Source organism: Podarcis cretensis (assembly GCF_951804945.1).
Source record: "Podarcis cretensis genome assembly, chromosome: 1".
In the NCBI taxonomy this organism is placed as follows: domain Eukaryota; kingdom Metazoa; phylum Chordata; class Lepidosauria; order Squamata; family Lacertidae; genus Podarcis; species Podarcis cretensis.
The window spans coordinates 46,990,056-47,006,393 of record NC_137170.1 but is presented as its reverse complement, the minus strand read 5'-3'; the positions used below and the strand labels follow the sequence as shown (position 1 = coordinate 47,006,393).

General features: G+C 43.4%; 2 protein-coding genes across 9 annotated transcripts in view; one reads left to right on the top strand and one right to left on the bottom strand.

The window, feature by feature from the left end:
* The window catches only part of PAPLN (papilin, proteoglycan like sulfated glycoprotein), a 56,185-nt gene extending 45,986 nt beyond the window's left edge, over positions 1-10,199 (top strand). For all 3 annotated transcript variants that reach the window (XM_079989890.1, XM_079989889.1, XM_079989888.1), the window contains 6 exons: positions 529-670; positions 1,852-1,989; positions 3,637-3,764; positions 6,353-6,461; positions 6,747-6,922; positions 8,892-10,199. In XM_079989890.1, coding sequence (XP_079846016.1) covers positions 529-670; positions 1,852-1,989; positions 3,637-3,764; positions 6,353-6,461; positions 6,747-6,922; positions 8,892-9,040 — 842 coding nt within the window. In that variant the 3' untranslated portion in view covers positions 9,041-10,199. The remainder of the gene's footprint in view (positions 1-528; positions 671-1,851; positions 1,990-3,636; positions 3,765-6,352; positions 6,462-6,746; positions 6,923-8,891) is intronic.
* Positions 10,200-13,907: 3,708 nt separating this feature from the next.
* NUMB (NUMB endocytic adaptor protein) overlaps positions 13,908-16,338 on the bottom strand; it is a 63,916-nt gene continuing 61,485 nt past the window's right edge. For all 6 annotated transcript variants that reach the window (XM_079990124.1, XM_079990128.1, XM_079990127.1 and 3 more), the window contains one exon: positions 13,908-15,910. In XM_079990124.1, the coding sequence (XP_079846250.1) occupies positions 15,201-15,910 (710 nt within the window). In that variant the 3' untranslated portion in view covers positions 13,908-15,200. The remainder of the gene's footprint in view (positions 15,911-16,338) is intronic.

The window sequence follows — 16,338 nt, the reverse complement described above, 5'->3', positions numbered from 1 at the left end:
TGTATTTTGTAAGCAAGGTCTCTGATTTTCCTTCCCATCCACCTCTAATTTAGCCATGTTGGGAGGAGCTACACTTTTCAATTTCTAGTAGGAATTGGGCTGTTGCCTGAGCCAGGGCACATTTAAACTCTGGCCTCATAAATGAGGGGGGGGGCGTCCTTTGTACATTCAAGGGCCCAGTTGGGTAGTGTTTTGCACATAGCATGCTGAGTTACTGGACCTTGCATGAAGGGCATTTCACTCCAGGCAAGATTGTCTGTTAGGGATTGCGAGCAATACACATACTCCAGATTAGGTTACCATTTTATAGTGGGCTCCCCTCATAAACTGTTCCTGCTGGCAGGGGAAAGCATATTTTTACAATTGGCACTGGGGTGAGAAACAAACAGGTAAACAACAGGTTTCCCATGGCTGTTTTAAAGGAAGTGAGCAGATAGATAGTTGGTTCTGATATGTGAAGTCAGCTGCTGATTTTTTTGTGCAATCTTATGGCACAGGGCAATCTTATTCAGAATTCTCTCTCCCTAGAAATCCCTGGATCTGATGTTTCACAGAGAGCGGGGAATCAGCTGATCCATGGTCAAAATCACCAGCACAGAGCATTTGTTTCAGGACTTAGTACTGGGCAGTCACATGACTCTCCTGTCAACCTTCCTCAGACAACATACAGGTAAAGCTAACAGGAAATATTATACCTCTGTTCTCCACAGTGTGTCAAACCAGGCTGTGGCCCTTAAACACTGTGGGCAGGCAAGAGAACTATTTTGAGAAGCTTCAGGGTATGAAATCACAACTATATTGCAACTCATCTCAGGAATATTCACAGCAGCCTCCTTGGGGGGGGGGGGCGGGACAGCTTGTTGCCGTCATGTTTAGAAGTCCATCCCATAATTTTTTTACAAGTGTTAACATTCCAGAATCTGGAACAGGTCTAGTAGGTCTCCTGCTCTTTCCCCACAAGCAAGACTTGGCCCAAAACTTATGCCAGTCCCAGTCTCCTGTTAGTTGTGGTGGTGGTTGAAGAGGCCTTAGTCCACTGTTTCCGTAATGGCCATAGTCGTAGTTGCAGTCAGTCCATCCTGAGTCATATGGGTGGATGGTGGCAGTTCTTGCCAGTTGCTGCTGTCTGCACCTCCCAGAACAAAAGGAGTGGTTCTCGGTAGGCTATTATTTATTTGATGAATTTCTAACCTGCCCCTTCAGGACACATTGATTTCTCAAAGCAGTTTACCAAAATAAAACTGCCCTCCTAACTCATGCAGTTCCCACTTTCTCTCTCTAGCTGGCTGATAGTTCAAGCAGTTGGGAGTGTCTAGCATGGGAGGGGAATGGGAATAAGTTGACCTCTTGGTACTTTTCTGGTAAGCATTGGGGTTCTTTATCTTTGGAGTGATAGGAGTGGCTAGTGAAGATCCTCAAATAGCTACATGGTGAAACAGTAATATTCCACTGAAATTCCTCCAGCCCTTTGTAGACATCAAGATACAGAACCAGGCAGGCTGGGGCTACAGGGATGGCACTGAAAAGAACATTCTGTTACTGTGGATTCTTGTGGCTAAAGGCATTTCTCTAGGCTTGCAGCCAAGAGAGTACTTAAGGAAGATGTGTTTATACAAGCCTGCATTTTGTAAAGCACTCGCCTAGTTGCTTTGCAGCTTCTGTCTTAAGTGCAGCCTCTGCAGCAATCCATTCATGCTCAAATCAAGATGAGGAGCCCCTGCATACTAAGTGTGTGTGTGTGTGTGTGTGTTTGCGTAGGTGCTGTTCACAGGAAAAGTCAAGAGAAAGGTTCTGATTACATTACACAGATTCAAAATACAGGGCTAGAACACTAGTAAATTTGTTTTCCAGGTTAAAAATGTATAAGAATGAACCCTCAGTTGTTGATGCCAATATCGGGGAGCGAGTCAGATTGCCTTGCCGTGTAGAGGCTTTGCCTTCTGTAACCATTGAGTGGCAGAAAGATGGAGAGCCCATCTCCTCTCCAAGGTAAGCTACAACTAATGTGTTTCTACTTTCCCATCTTCTTCTTTCAATGCCGGGGTACACAGCTCAAACCACTCTGACCAACAGGGCTACGTTGTTAGGTTAATTAGGGACAAGCATTTGTTACAATTTTTACTGTTTTTAAAGGACATCCTCTGCTAACGTACATTTTCACTATTGTAGGCACTCTTTGTGACAATATAGCTTTTTGCATTCATCTGAGACCAGACCCCATTTCTCTTGATGCCAACCCAGGTCATTCTCCATCCTCATTTTTCATTTTAGCAAAACATCTGAGCAACCCCCTTCTCTTTCTGTTTCCCCACCCAAAGTCTTAATTACAACTCCCATTTTGTAGCTACCTGCTATTTTCCCTTCAGCCTGTGACTCCTTTCAAAATTTCTGAAAGCTAGTTCTCTCCTGTCCTGAGGGCAAGGTGGGTCCTTAGGTAGCCTGGTGGCAGTGTTGGGTGTTCCAATGGGGGGCGTTGCTCCCTGGGTGCCATGTCTGGGGAGGTGACAAGAAGGCACTCTGCTTGCGGCTGCAGCCACATGTAGAGGATCCTCCCTTCGTGGCTGCAGCTGCGAGCAGAGTATCCCGGCACCGTCCGTACGGCACTGGGCGGTGGCAAACTGCTATGTACAGCGCATGTGCGGCATCGCTATGTACGGCGCATGCGTCGCATGTAGCTCTGCTGCACATGCACCCTACGTAGTGATGCCCCACCCCAGGTGTCACAAGGCCTTCATTCGCTCCTGGTTGGGGGGAGGCCACCTCAGCTGTAACTCTGGGAACTAGATGGCAGGGAATTCCCCTCCCTTCAGGGCAAGATGGTCCTTGCATAGCCTTGTGGTGGAGGTTGGGGAAGTAGAGGTCACCTCCATCAAGAAGGCTGCCCTTACATGGTACATACCTGCTCTGCTTACCCCACATTTAGTGACTTACTCGGTCCTTATTCAGGTTCATCCAGTTCATTGCCAAATTCACTGAAATAATGTGACAAAACTGTTGTGACCACTTAACCAAAATTGGTTCTTGTGACAACCAAGGACTTAAAATTCTTCAAAGTCATTACATAGTAGTTGACAGCAAAAGTAATTGTTATTTTAATAATAATAATTTTATTATTTGTACCCCGCCCAACTGGCTGGGTTTCCCCAGCCACCCTGTGCAGCTTACAGCACACATAAAAACATAGTAAAACAGCAAACATTAAAAACATTAAAAACTTCCCAATAGAGGGCTGCCTTCAGATGTAATTCTTTATCTCCTTGACATCTGGCTAAAGGGAGGGCATTCCACAGGGAGGGTGCCACTACTGAGAAGACCCTCTGCCTGGTTCCTGGTTTTACAGATAAAAGGGGTGAAGCCCACCTGCACTGTACAAGCTTGAATTCAAAAGGATGAGCTTGAAGAGAGACTACTGCTCTTTGGTTGTTGTTCACTTTGCAGCAGTCAGACAGGCTTGACAGCTGATCCTCAGAGGTCGTAAACAAGTTTTGAGAGAGAGATGTGGAGGCACAGTAAGGGTACCTGCATTCAGACTATGCTTTGAGCAATGTAACCTCTCTCAAATAAGTCATTGAGTTAGATGCAAATAAATTCCTTCTCATTAAGACTCATAGTCACTATTCTTCTCTTGCTTTCCAGGCACAGACAGCAGTCTGACGGTGCCTTAGTTATCAGTCGCCTTGCCTCTGAAGATGCTGGCTTCTTTACCTGCATTGCTTCCAATGGCCGGGATCAGGATCAGCGAAGAGTCCAGATCATACCTAGAGGTACTAAAAAGCGAAGGAAGATAGATCTTGCTTTGATATTAAGGGGGGACTAGGGTGAACTTGCACAGGAGGTAAATGGAAATGCTCAATTTGTGCCACTGCTGTTAAACTAAGCATCAGACCAATGAACAATGCTGAGAGCCAATACGCACCTACAACCAATCTGGAGTGGGAGATATTTGTGTGTTTCAAACAATGGGTTCCTTCGTATTTAGGTTATCTGAAATAGTTTGAAAATGAGAGGGAGATGCAGTGATGTGCTTTTAAAAAACCAACCCCAAACTGAGCCACTCACACAAAGCAGCCTCAGACAGTTCTGTTTCAAGCAGCCAGCAACATGTTTATTAGTACTTGGTGCTAATGATGATGAGGCCATGTGGGCCCCTCCAGATGAGCATTCATCCTGATTTGCTTGCACAAATAAGGTTTGATTATATCCAGCCTTCATGGACCATTTGTTCCAATTTGTTTGCAGGGCGGTTATATGACAATAAACATTCATTCTGTTTTGCTTGTGGGGTGTTGCACACATATTCCCATCAGTAATTCATCACACTTTTCAAGGCCTTTCCCCATCACTTTCCAAGCTGCAAAAGGTTTGATACACTTTTTAAAAATAAAAATTGTTTTGCTAGGGCAACGGAGCTCTTTAAACCACTTTAAGTGCACAAAGCTAAAGTTCTGGCGTGCAACTGAATCACTCCCACACAATACTGACACACACTGGAGGTGCCCAAATTTAGCTTCATCATTAGTAGCACCAAGTTAGAGCTCATGCTTTTGCATGTAAAAAGGTCCCAGACTCTGTCCCTGCATCTAAGGCTGGAACAGATTTCCATCAGAAACCCTGGAGAGCTGCTGCTGGTTAGTGTAGACCCGAGGTCACCAATGTGGCCCTCTTCAAGACTTCCCCTGGTGCCCACAAAGCCTCTGAGCATTTCCCCTGCTCACTAACCCTTTCATATTGAGATGGTGAAGGGGATTACCTTTCTCTTCCACTGCCACCATTGGAAATGGCATAGAGCTGAAAAAGGAAGTTGAAAGAGCAATGTTCTTTCCCACTTCCTCTTTCAATTCCACAGCCTTTTCAAGGAACTGGATCAGCACCTGAGTAGCTGAACAGAAGACAGAGTGACCAAGAAGATAGGAAAGAAAAGGGAGCAATCCAGGAGGAGGAAATCAGAGCAGCTGGGGGGACAAAATAGGGTGGAGACAGACAGACACATGCACAAACACTTAAGTTGAATCCAGCAAAACAGATCCTCTCCAATTTGCATGATTTCCCACCATCAGGTCACAGATCGTATCTACCTCAATTGACTTTCCAGTAAGGCCATGGAACAAAAACATAGAGACTCATAATTTTTGTAAGAGATCCTCTCAAAACCACAACCAAATCATTAGGCACATGTGTACACAGATGTAATGGTTCTCTTGTCACACTGTGTAAAAACCAAGAGGATCCATGCCTTGGATCAATGTTTTTGTAGTAATGGAAATCACCAGATGTGCAATGTTTACTATAAAGCTTACAGGGGTAACCTGTAATTGGATGTATTTTGAGGGGATCCCATGTACAGTGGTACCTTGGTTTGCAACCGTTTTGGATTACAACCACGTCAAACCTGGAAGCGTGGGTCCCTTTTTTGGATTACAACCCATTTATTTTTTTATTACAACCCATTTTTGGAGGCCCCATTGGCGAAAACGTGCCTTGGGTTACAACCTGTTTTGGTTTACAACCGGACCTCTGGAACGGATTATGGTTGTAAACCAAGGTACCACTGTACAATCATACACATTCAATCCATTCTACTTTACCCGTAAGTCCAAGAGCAAGAGAGCGCCTTTTATTTTTGTTCATCTGTGAAGGGAGGGGACGCTGACTGCTGGGGTGGGGTGAAGAAGAAAAGCAACCAGAGGGGATGGTGCCCACAGTATATTTTGAGTGTGCCCATGGGCCAAAAGGAGGTTAGCAGCTCCTGGTGTAGACAAGAGTGAGCGAGGTAGACCTGTGGTCTGACTCTACATAAGCCAGTTTGACTACAGCGCAAAAGCAGCCCTCCTGGTTTAATGAGTTAAGGTCTCTCAAATTAGATGGGAGGCTAGAAGACCACACAAAATTCACAAGGTTTTTTTTTTGTGGGGTGGAGACTAGGGCAGTTTTGGCAGTTTCAACTTTCAAACTAGTTTAAATCTTCAACTCTATGGAACTCTGGGAACAAGTAACTCCTGTGACTGAACAAAGTTGTTGCTTTTTGTTGTTGCTAAGACCAGAGTTCATATTTTTGCTGCTAAAGAAGAGCCTTGAAGAAAGAGGCATTTTAACTATAGGTTGATGGTTACATCATAAGGTTTCTGGACAAAGGATCCTGTTGTGGAAAATGGCGCTGAGATTCCTTTCCCACACTTTACAGTAGGCTAGTGTCCAGCTTGAGAGGCCAAGTTCATGCAAGCAGCAGAGCTTTGGGTAGTTAGTCAGCGCTGGGTATTCAGAGCTCGGCATTCACAGCACCGTTCCTGAAGGAATTGGCTTGGCCCCCTGCGTGGACTCTTCCTGGGATTGACAATACCCTTTTCCTCCTCAGGGGAGCTGAGAATCACTGGCCTGCTGCCCAGCCTCTCTGTGTCAGAGGGGGAGACTGCTCAGCTTCAATGTGTTGTGACAGGCAACAATGTGAACATAAGATGGTCAAGGTAAAAAAAGGAAAAACTGAGCTGCAGAATTTACCTTCCCTTCCTTTCCCCTTCAATTCCAGTGAGACATGAATTGGCAAGCAAAAACTTGCATTACCACAGCAATGGTGAATCCAGGTTTACTTTAGTCTTCAATCCCAACTCAGCTGTTGAGAATGTGGTCTCTGTTCATGTAGGCTTGTTAAAACACTTGTGTCTCTGCCTGTTTCCTTCCACTGGGGTCTGCAGTAAGTGAGAGGCCTCTCTCTTTCAAAGTGCAAAACGAAGGCATTTCTTTCTGCTCAGGAATGGAGTGCCGGTGAGAGCCGATGGCCATCATGTCCAGACGTCCCAGGATGGAAGCCTATTCATATATAATGTGCAGACGGGTGATGAGGGGTCCTATACCTGCAATGCCTACAGTGGCAGTAATTCTGTCAGTGCTAGTACAGAGCTGAAACTTATCCGGAAGAGGCCAGAAGGTATGTATGCTCTACAGTCTTTCCAGCTAAGCCTCCACAATTGTAGAGTTCCATTCTGAATACTATGAGCACATGCTAGCCTCTCTTAGGCCTCAGGTAAATGCATCTCCCAGTAGGATCGGGTTCCCCTTGGAGCAGACTTGTGGGGTTCTTAATTTACATTTCAGATGCCTGTCCTGTTTAATTTTCTCCTTTAAACACAACTGCCCTGATTGGTTTTACCACTATCTTTATGCTTTACGTTATGCTTCAGTATGGCTGAAACCGAATTTTCATGTTCAGTAGCAAGTAGCCCTGTGCCATACCACTTGCTAGGACGCCAAAGTAAGAGATAACACTGTTATCTTTAATGCCCTGAAGCTTTTGACCTTAGGCCAGCATGAACATTCACAATGCACACAACTGCACCAGTAGGAGGTGAATTACCGTATTTTTCGCTCCATAACACGCACCTGATCATAACACGCACATAGTTTTTAGAGGAGGGAAACAAGAAAAAAAAAATTCTGAATGAAACAGTGGTTGTATCATTTTGGTGCTTCATGCTGCGGCACCAGCATGTCACAGACATGTGATTTGACGGTGAGTTTGGGGTAGGCCAATGCAAAAATCCTGAGAATCCATGTGGATATGTGCTTTGTAACCACAGCAACCGAAAACAGCTTTTACAACTTTGTAAACAAAGCAACCGAAAACAGAAGAGGGTGGGCAATAAGACCCTGAGGCAGAATGCAGGAAAGCAGCAGCCTCCTCTCTGCAGCACGCGATCTGATTCGGGCCAGTCAGCTCCAGGGACCACACATTCACTCAATAACACGCACAGACATTTCCCCTTACTTTTTAGGAGAAAAAATGTGAGTGTTATAGAGAGAAAAATATGGTATGCTTCATTCCCATTGGAGGGGGATATAGGACCAGTAGGTAATGACTACCTAGTTCTACTTCCTTATAAATTAGGAACTAAAGTAAAACTATATTTCTTGGGGTTTGGGTCAAACATGTTTAGTAGCTGGAGAAAAATGTTGTTTGTACATTAACAAATGAGCTTGTACGTGGCAAACTATAGACCTGCCCCAAACCACTGTGTTAAATGGGACTCATTTGTTCAATCATGCCCATAGTTTCCCCTCAGTGGAAACCCTGCACAAAGGCTTCCAGTAGCAAAACGGCCTTCTCTCTCCACCCCCCCCCGGTGCACCCCTAAACTTGGCTCCAGAGGGGGTGTTGGGAGTAGCAAATGGAACCATCTCCTTAGGTTGAGCAATTTTAGTGCTACAGGGGTGGTATTCAACTTACATTTTAGATAGTGCAATGGGCTTGAGTAAAACTTAGTCGATTACCACCATATACCACTAAAATTGCCAAACCTTATTTTGAAAATGAAACAAAATGTTGCTTGTATAGAAGTGGAGGAGGAAAAAAATACAAGGTCAAGTTCATTCAGTTTCAGTTATTAAAAGCTAAGGGCTGAACTAATTTCAACCTGCCCTTATAGTAGGTAACAACTGCTTGGTGATTCTCAGACTTAACCGCACACATACCACAGGACACATTAGTGTGTTGGCTGCAGTGTGTAGGTGTCACACAAACACTCCCTGTGCTCTTCCCGGGGCTGGAAAGGGATTAGTTTAACCTCCGGTTTGATAGTAAAACTGAATTACTGTGTCGCAAAATGATGCATGCCTACAAAGTGTGTCACCAACATGAAAAGTTTGGAAATCTCTGGCCTAGGGGATAGTTTCTTACTAAAAATGGCAGCTGCTAAGAACATGGGAGATCAAACAGAGCTTATTGCTCATTTCTGCCTTTGAATATCTCCTAAGCTATGGATTCTTATCACATTTGTTCAAGGTGCAGAACACAGAATATACTCTAGCCTATAGTGCAGGAAGTAAATTCTTCTGTAGTCTTAGATGATTGCATGAAACAAACTGTGTTCAAGTCCTCTTCTCTCTTCCTTCTCCTGCAGTACCTGCACGCCTCCCTTTGGACCCAAGCAGGGAATGTGTTGACCAACCACACCTTGCCAACTGTGACCTGATTATACAGGCTCAACTCTGCAATAATGAGTATTACTCTAGCTTCTGCTGTGCCAGCTGTTCTCACCACCAGGGCTGAACCTCATTTTCCCCTAATGTGGTCCTGCTCCAGAAGAAGGAAGTTTATGATCTACAGTCCTGATTGCTTGAGAAATCCCATATTTGTTTACTCAAGCACACACTGGCACACACTGGGAAGTGGAGAGAATAGGTAGCAGTAGCCAAATTTCTACCTTTCTTAAGCTTTCTGTGGTGTTTTGCAACACAAGCACTGATTGTCTAACAGCTGGCTGACCTACCCATTCAAGGAAATAACAAGGGACTGTTTTTCTAACATAGTTTAACAAGCAATATGGACAAGAGTCAAAAAGCAAGAAAGGTTCCTTCAGGCTGATTAATGATAACAAGCAGCACTCATCTTTAAAGTAGACTAAAACACAAAAATAAAGCCAGTGAGCTCACATGTCTGTGGAAAGTTGGCAGGTTGACCGTCAGTCTTTCCCTTATGGTATCACAAGTGTCCTACTAAAATCACTCAACCCTTTCCAACTTTCAAGAGTCGCAATTGGACCAAGTGGATTTGCTTCACTACAGATACAGACAGCTGTAATGAAGAGGCCTTGGCAGCATGCAAACAATGCTTAGTATTAGAGCTGCAAGGGAGTTGCTGAAATGAAGAACTATAGGAATTTGGATTGGGTCTTGCACTTCCGATAATCCTGAGAAAATAAGGTTGCAATTCTGTAGCCCTTTTCCTGGTAATAAGCCCCTCTGAACACCGGGGGGGGGGGGGCTTAATTCCAAGTAAATATGCACAGGGTTGTACTCCAAGTCTCCTGCAGAACAAAGTCTGTTGTGAAGTTCTGGGATTCTTCATGCATATCAATGCCAGAGTATATGGGGTATCTCCTATGTGTAGCTAGCCAGGGCTCTGTTTCTTCTCAGAAAAATTACTCTCAGATCACAATGTGAATGTGTAACATCTAAGGATAACCACTGATGCCAAGAAAGGTCATGTTGGGCAAGGGAAGCTTTTACGTCCAGGCCATAAAGCAGTCAACTTTATTGATCTCTAGAAATTGCTACTGCAGTATAAACAAATTATGTAAACAAGGATGGGATCCCAAACCACTGGCAGAAGGGGGAAAAAACCCTGTATGTTCCGTATCCCAGTAATCTGGGCAAGTCACTTAGTTGTTGTGAGAACCCAAAGTAAAAAGTCTACATGTCATGTGGAAGGAATGGGAAGAAGCATCATAGTTCTTAATCAGAGGAAAAATTATGCCTACAAGTTGAACTTTAATGAAATTTCCTTTCCAAAGCCTTTAACAGGAAGCACATGTATACTTTTGTACATTGACATTCAGTTCAACCCACTACCAACAGATGTACTTATAAGGTAAAGCCATGATTTACCACCCAGTAGTCCTCTTTGCTAACTTTTAGGGACACCTTTTCGTTAGTCTGATTTTGTGTCATTTCAGTAGTCTGCAAACAAGCACAGTGGCCTACAGTGCAACAGTCCTGGAATAAATTCAAGGCCTATGGTTCCCAAACTCTCCACGTCCAAGAACCACTTAGTTTCTTGATGGCTCATTTTATGATTTTTCTGCCTGCTGTAGCAATTGTAATACACCAAGCTAGATGCGGTATGATTTCTCATTGTATATTGATTTTTTTAAATTTTATTTCCTGCTTATTGTATTTTATTGTATTACAAATTGACTTCTGTCATACAATAAAATGCAATATAAAATAAAATATAAAGAACGCCATGAAAAATCAGTATATTTACTGTGGTAGATGTGCCGCCTCTCCTCTTAAACCACAGACACACTGCAGGCCACCTAAATGAAGCTTGTGGACCACCAGTGGTCTGCAGAGCACAATTTGGGAACCACTATTTTAGGCTATGGCAGGCTACATGAATGGCTTCTACCTTAAGACTGCTCCTGCGCTCTGCTAAAGCTGTACTGAACTTAAAAGGAGAAAAAGGCAGCCTTGTTGGGTTTATGCAGCTGTCATATCCCTCCTTGTTCAGGGTGACCCCGGGGGGCAGCCTGCGGTAAAGTTTTCCACCGAGGAGTTATCCACATGCAAACTGTAACACAGTTTATAGGGACACTCAGCATGAACAACTTTCACATTCTATCTTCTATAGTCTAAAGCATAACAGCATCTTGGCTGATAAAATGTCAACTTTCCGTCATCCAATGCTTTCATGGAAGAAACGTTTTAATGCACCACCACCACTTGCTCTTGAAATGGCCTGCATTTTCCCATTTGCAAAGCACGTGAATGTACACAGTAAATCACAGTTCCAGGATCCCTGTATTATGACCAACTGCAATAACATCTGCCTTAAAGCCTGCTTGCATGGAGATCCCACACAGCCAAGCACCTGAACTATGCTCTTTCAAGACCTAGGATGGAAAGAAGTATGCGCAAAACTACCCACACATAAAAGGGTCAATAGACTCTTCCAAGTTTATAGGAAAACCCAAGTCTAGCCACAAACCATAACTCCAATATGTCACTCTATGGAACAGTTTCGCAGGAAAACTAATGAAGCAGCTCCCAGATCTACTAATAGGTTTTCTTAATACAACAGCATTTGAATACAACAAGCATTTAGTGCGACAACTGACACCATACTAGGCTTGGGGATAGATTAACTATATGGGTAGCTTCTCTTTCCAAAACACCCAGATATCTAATTTCAGAAATATTGGAATGAGCAGCATCCATGAAAGGATGCACCAATTGGGATCACCACCACCATACACACTAACATATTATTAGCAATCACAATTCTGCAAGTGCATTTGTGTAGCCAAACTGCTACCTACCACCCATGCAAAAGAGGTGGAACTTGTTCAGGGGAACTATGAAAAAGAACATATTCTGCAATCATGGAATGCTAATAGAGCAGAATGTGTGGGCATGTGCAAGAGAATGAATACTAGACTTGAGTAACCTAGAGTGCAACATACCTGACAGCACAATCCTATACATCTCTAAGAAGCATATCCCATTGAGTTCTTACTCCCAGGTAAATAGGTTTACAATTGAAGCCTGTACCAGGCAGGAGTGCTCCACACTGCAACTTGCATTTTTTCAGGTCGCACTATTTTTCAGTTTTCAAATAGCTAAAGGCTGATATAAAAGAGCCAAACTGTTGTGAGTTTCAGGGCTATGAACAGTTAAAAATCGGCCACTGTAGAAGAGTGAAAGAAAAATGCATTGGCATTTTATCCCAGAGATTAGTGTTCATAAGTCAGCCTTTGTTCTCAACATCATCTGGCTACCCAATGGGAACAGCTTCACTTAAGACTGTTGAGAACATGGATCTATTGCTCCTCTAAAAAAGCAGCATCTACAACACAGGCAATGCTTAGATGACAGAAACTATATGATCAATGCATATTGTCTGCCACTGAACAGCTGAGTGCTATGGGAACAATTATGTCACAAGTTTTTTTTCCCCAGCTGAAAAACAAAGGTGCAAGCAAACTCAGTGCTTGCATATTTTCAATGCAGCAAGGATATGATAGTTTAGATTTCCTTGAAATGGTTTGTATTCAGAATTTGTTTCCTGTGGAAGAGGGAAGGCACACTCAAAAGATTTACCATATAAAAACCAGGCAAGGAATTATATATTTATCCAATCTAAAATTGAAAAAAGAATCCTTTGCAATTCACAGGAATTTTATAGATCTGAAACAATGAAAATACAATTCTCAGGAAAGACACAATCCGGGATTTAGAAGCGCAATGCTCCATCTGCACCACAATGGATGGTAATCTTAATACAGATGCACAGGCACCCTGTATTTGCAGCTTTAAAAACATAGGGGGGCATTCCAGGTCTGGCTTCTCACAGCAGGGAAATGGAGTCAGCTCTGCATTAATGCTTTATAAAATGACGACACAGGTTCCTGAAATGGCAGAACGTGTACTTTTGCTATGATTTTTTAAAATGCTGAAGGAGTACGCCAACGTTTGATTTTAACAGCTGGGTAGCATATATAGCTGAGGGAATCACTTTTTGGAATGTGCTCCTAAAATGCTGAGGAGTTGCGTCCAAATTCATGTACAGTTAGCAACTGCCTATTTACTGTGCAAAAGCACCTTATGGAAATCCTTGCCTAATTACTTGAGGCTTTGTGCAAAAGTTCTATGGTTAACAACAGATTGTGTAGTTGGTGGCAGCTTTGTTAAGAGTGTGTTTATACTTTCAGAACTCATGACTAGAATAAGAGAAAGAGGTGGGATGGATTTGTACATAGGAGCAATAGGGTCTGTTCCAAATTCTCATAACCAAGCATGTATTTACATTTGATGCAATTATATTTTAGTATAGGGACTCATGCTTTTTCTTACTTTTTTACTGAATCTTGGGAAAGTCAAAATAGCCTAATCATCAACTGTTTTCCAGTGACAATTGTGTAGCCAGGCAGAGTCCTGAATTATGGATGATGCCAGTTATCACAGACCATGCCAAATCATTTTCATGCTGCAGCAACAAACAGCTCTATCCCTGCAAAGGGATCAGTTCTGGAATGACAGGAATATGAATGATAAAGCTGCATAGGAAGCACAGAATGCTCTCCAGGGTTACCTCTGAGTAGAGTGCGGTAACAACCACTAAACAAAAAAGAGATTGCCATATAGTTTGAGATCAGAAGCAGGTACATAAAGAACCATATTCCTCAAATGCAACACACAGAAACCTAGTGACTCTGCTCGCAACATTCAAGAACTCCAAATGAAGCAAGAGCAAACCAAGTGTTCAAAAGTCTAAGTTCTAGTTTTCAAGTAATCAATTTCATATGGAAATGCGAATGGCAGTGGCAGCCTGCTACACCAGGAATGCGCCAGATGAATTTAAATTCAAGGAAGTACAGACACTGCAGGAAAAGGACAAGGAAACCTGCTCAAAAAGCCACATTATCTACTACCAACATTTATTTCTGTTAAAGCAGATTATAAATCAGTACAAATATATAACTTACGTTTGCTTGTAAGGCCAAGTTTTACGAGTAAAATTAAAAATGAGATGGATTTTCATGATTTGCTGAAGGAAGAACATGGAATAGCTGCAGTCTAGCCACAAGCTTTCACATAGAACAGTGGGGAAAAGCTTTTTTAAAAAAATAAAAAATAAAATCTAAACTCTATTCAATGCACATAAAATGGGTTCCTAAGTAGACCTGATTGTAGATATGATTACAGTCAACTTACCACAGTAGTGTTAAAACAGATTCAAGACAAGGAAACTGCAGCAGTATATGAAAAAACCTATATGTACTCCAATATGATCTAGTTTGAATTCTTTTTTAAAAAAGATAGAATTTACCCATTGTTTTTAAACCAAGACAATACTGCTCTTAATACTACTCTACTGTGATTTTTTTTTTTTTGAATTGGTCATGATTCATGATTGTTGTTGCAATATGCTACTTACAATGATAGGACAAGAACAAGCTAATAACTCTGCTCCCCATTCTACTCTCATATTACTGACCGTAAGAATCAGTGATAAATCAATCTTATGTACAATTTTACATCCAACCCCCTTTTATACCTTTGGCAAGATTACTTACAACTCATTCCGCTTTTATTACCTAGAACTATTTAAAATAATCTAAAATGCATAAAAATAAAGATTTTGGCTTTATTTTATATATAATAATTATTGTGTTACTCAAAATGGAAGCTCATCCTTTTCCACAGACGGCATATGCCAAGCAGCTCTCACTTCTTCCCATTCCCCAACTGAGCTTGCATCCCCTGGCTACTCCTCCCTCTTTCCCCCCGCTCAGAGGAATGGCTCGCTCACAGGAAGGTAGACAGATACCTCCTGAAGATAGTGGCGACTAATTTGCTTCTCATCTTACGAGGTCTTCTGAAGTTCTGTGCGAGGAAAGGGCTTCAGGGCTCATTTCCCTTCTTCAGCCCTTTTGAGGTTTCCTTTGCCATTGAAGCTCCCAAGCAGGAACGCAAGCGGCCCAGGGACATTTCCTAGATTTCCCAATAGTTGCATGGTTGGGGCTTGGAGCGTCTCCCCCCACCCCACCCCAATTGTTCCCTCTCTGTATGCCCACTGATTCCATGGAGACACCAGCAATGGCGCATATGCTGCTCACTCGTCCCCTCTGCCCCCTTGTATCCCCCTTCCACCCAATCCAATTCCAACACACATACATACAGACTTAAGCACAAAGCCATGGGACTGCTTAAAGTTCAATCTCAAAGGTCTTCTGCAATTCGCTCGAGAAAGGGTTAGTCGGAGACGGGTTGGTGCGCTGCTTCGATTTGCTTTCCAGCGCCGCCCATTGCGCTTCAAACGGATCAACCTGCTGGGCAGCTGCAGGCGGCAGTACATGCTTGTCCTCTGTGGGCCATTTGGCAGTGTCCACACCGTTGAAAGCAGCCGACCCGTTGAGCTGCTGGGGAGGAGGTTTGAAAAAAGGACTGGCAGTAGCACTGTTAGTTTCGTACTGGGGGAATGTCTGCTGCTTTATAAGACTAGGCGACTGGTGAGAGTGGGATCCTTGAGTGTGGCTTGCCGTGCCAAACACGTTTGCTACCATCTGGGAAGGAGTGATTCCAACCACCGGCACGCTTGGGGCGGAATAGGGCATTCCGTTTGCAACAGCGTATGGCTGAGCCGGGATAAACGCTGGTTGCATGGGCTGGACCACACCGACAGGCACAGGCTGAGATGCAATGAAGGTGCTGCCTGGAAAAGCTGGGGCCGCTTGAGAAGCCACAGGAGGCTGGAGGAGTGGCTGGGGAGCTGGAGGTGGCTGCGGCTGTGGCTGCTGGGACCGGACAGTTTTGGACACCTCTTCCAACCAGCGGTCTGCCTCGGAGGGAGTACGTCTGTGGTTCGCCTGGAATAGATTCGGTGAGGCAGCTCCTGAATTGGTACTCCACTCGGAACCTATGAAGGAAAACAGAAGTTAGGGTAAGATCTCAGCAAGGGATACGCGTCATCCTGTTTCTAATCGCAGCTGATTGATAAAGGATCTAACAGAGACCTTGAAGAAGTTCCAGTTTCCAACCATAACTGGATCAGGCTGGTCAGTTTCATAACAGAAGTGAGATCACTAAAACTAATATAGCAGGTTTGATTAATTGGACAAATGTGAACTTGCACTTGTTCATACTGGAGTTATGCCCAAAGACAGACTTTACAACATCCAGTCCCACTTTCAAAGTAGAAAATATTTACACCCATTCAGTTTCAGTAGAATAACTCCTCATTCTAAAGCTCAGTAAAGGAAAAGTGCAAGTGGTAACTGGACTACAGGAATGTACCAGATTGCCAGCCCCCAGACCAGGGGATGTGATTTATTTTATTGGCTTCAG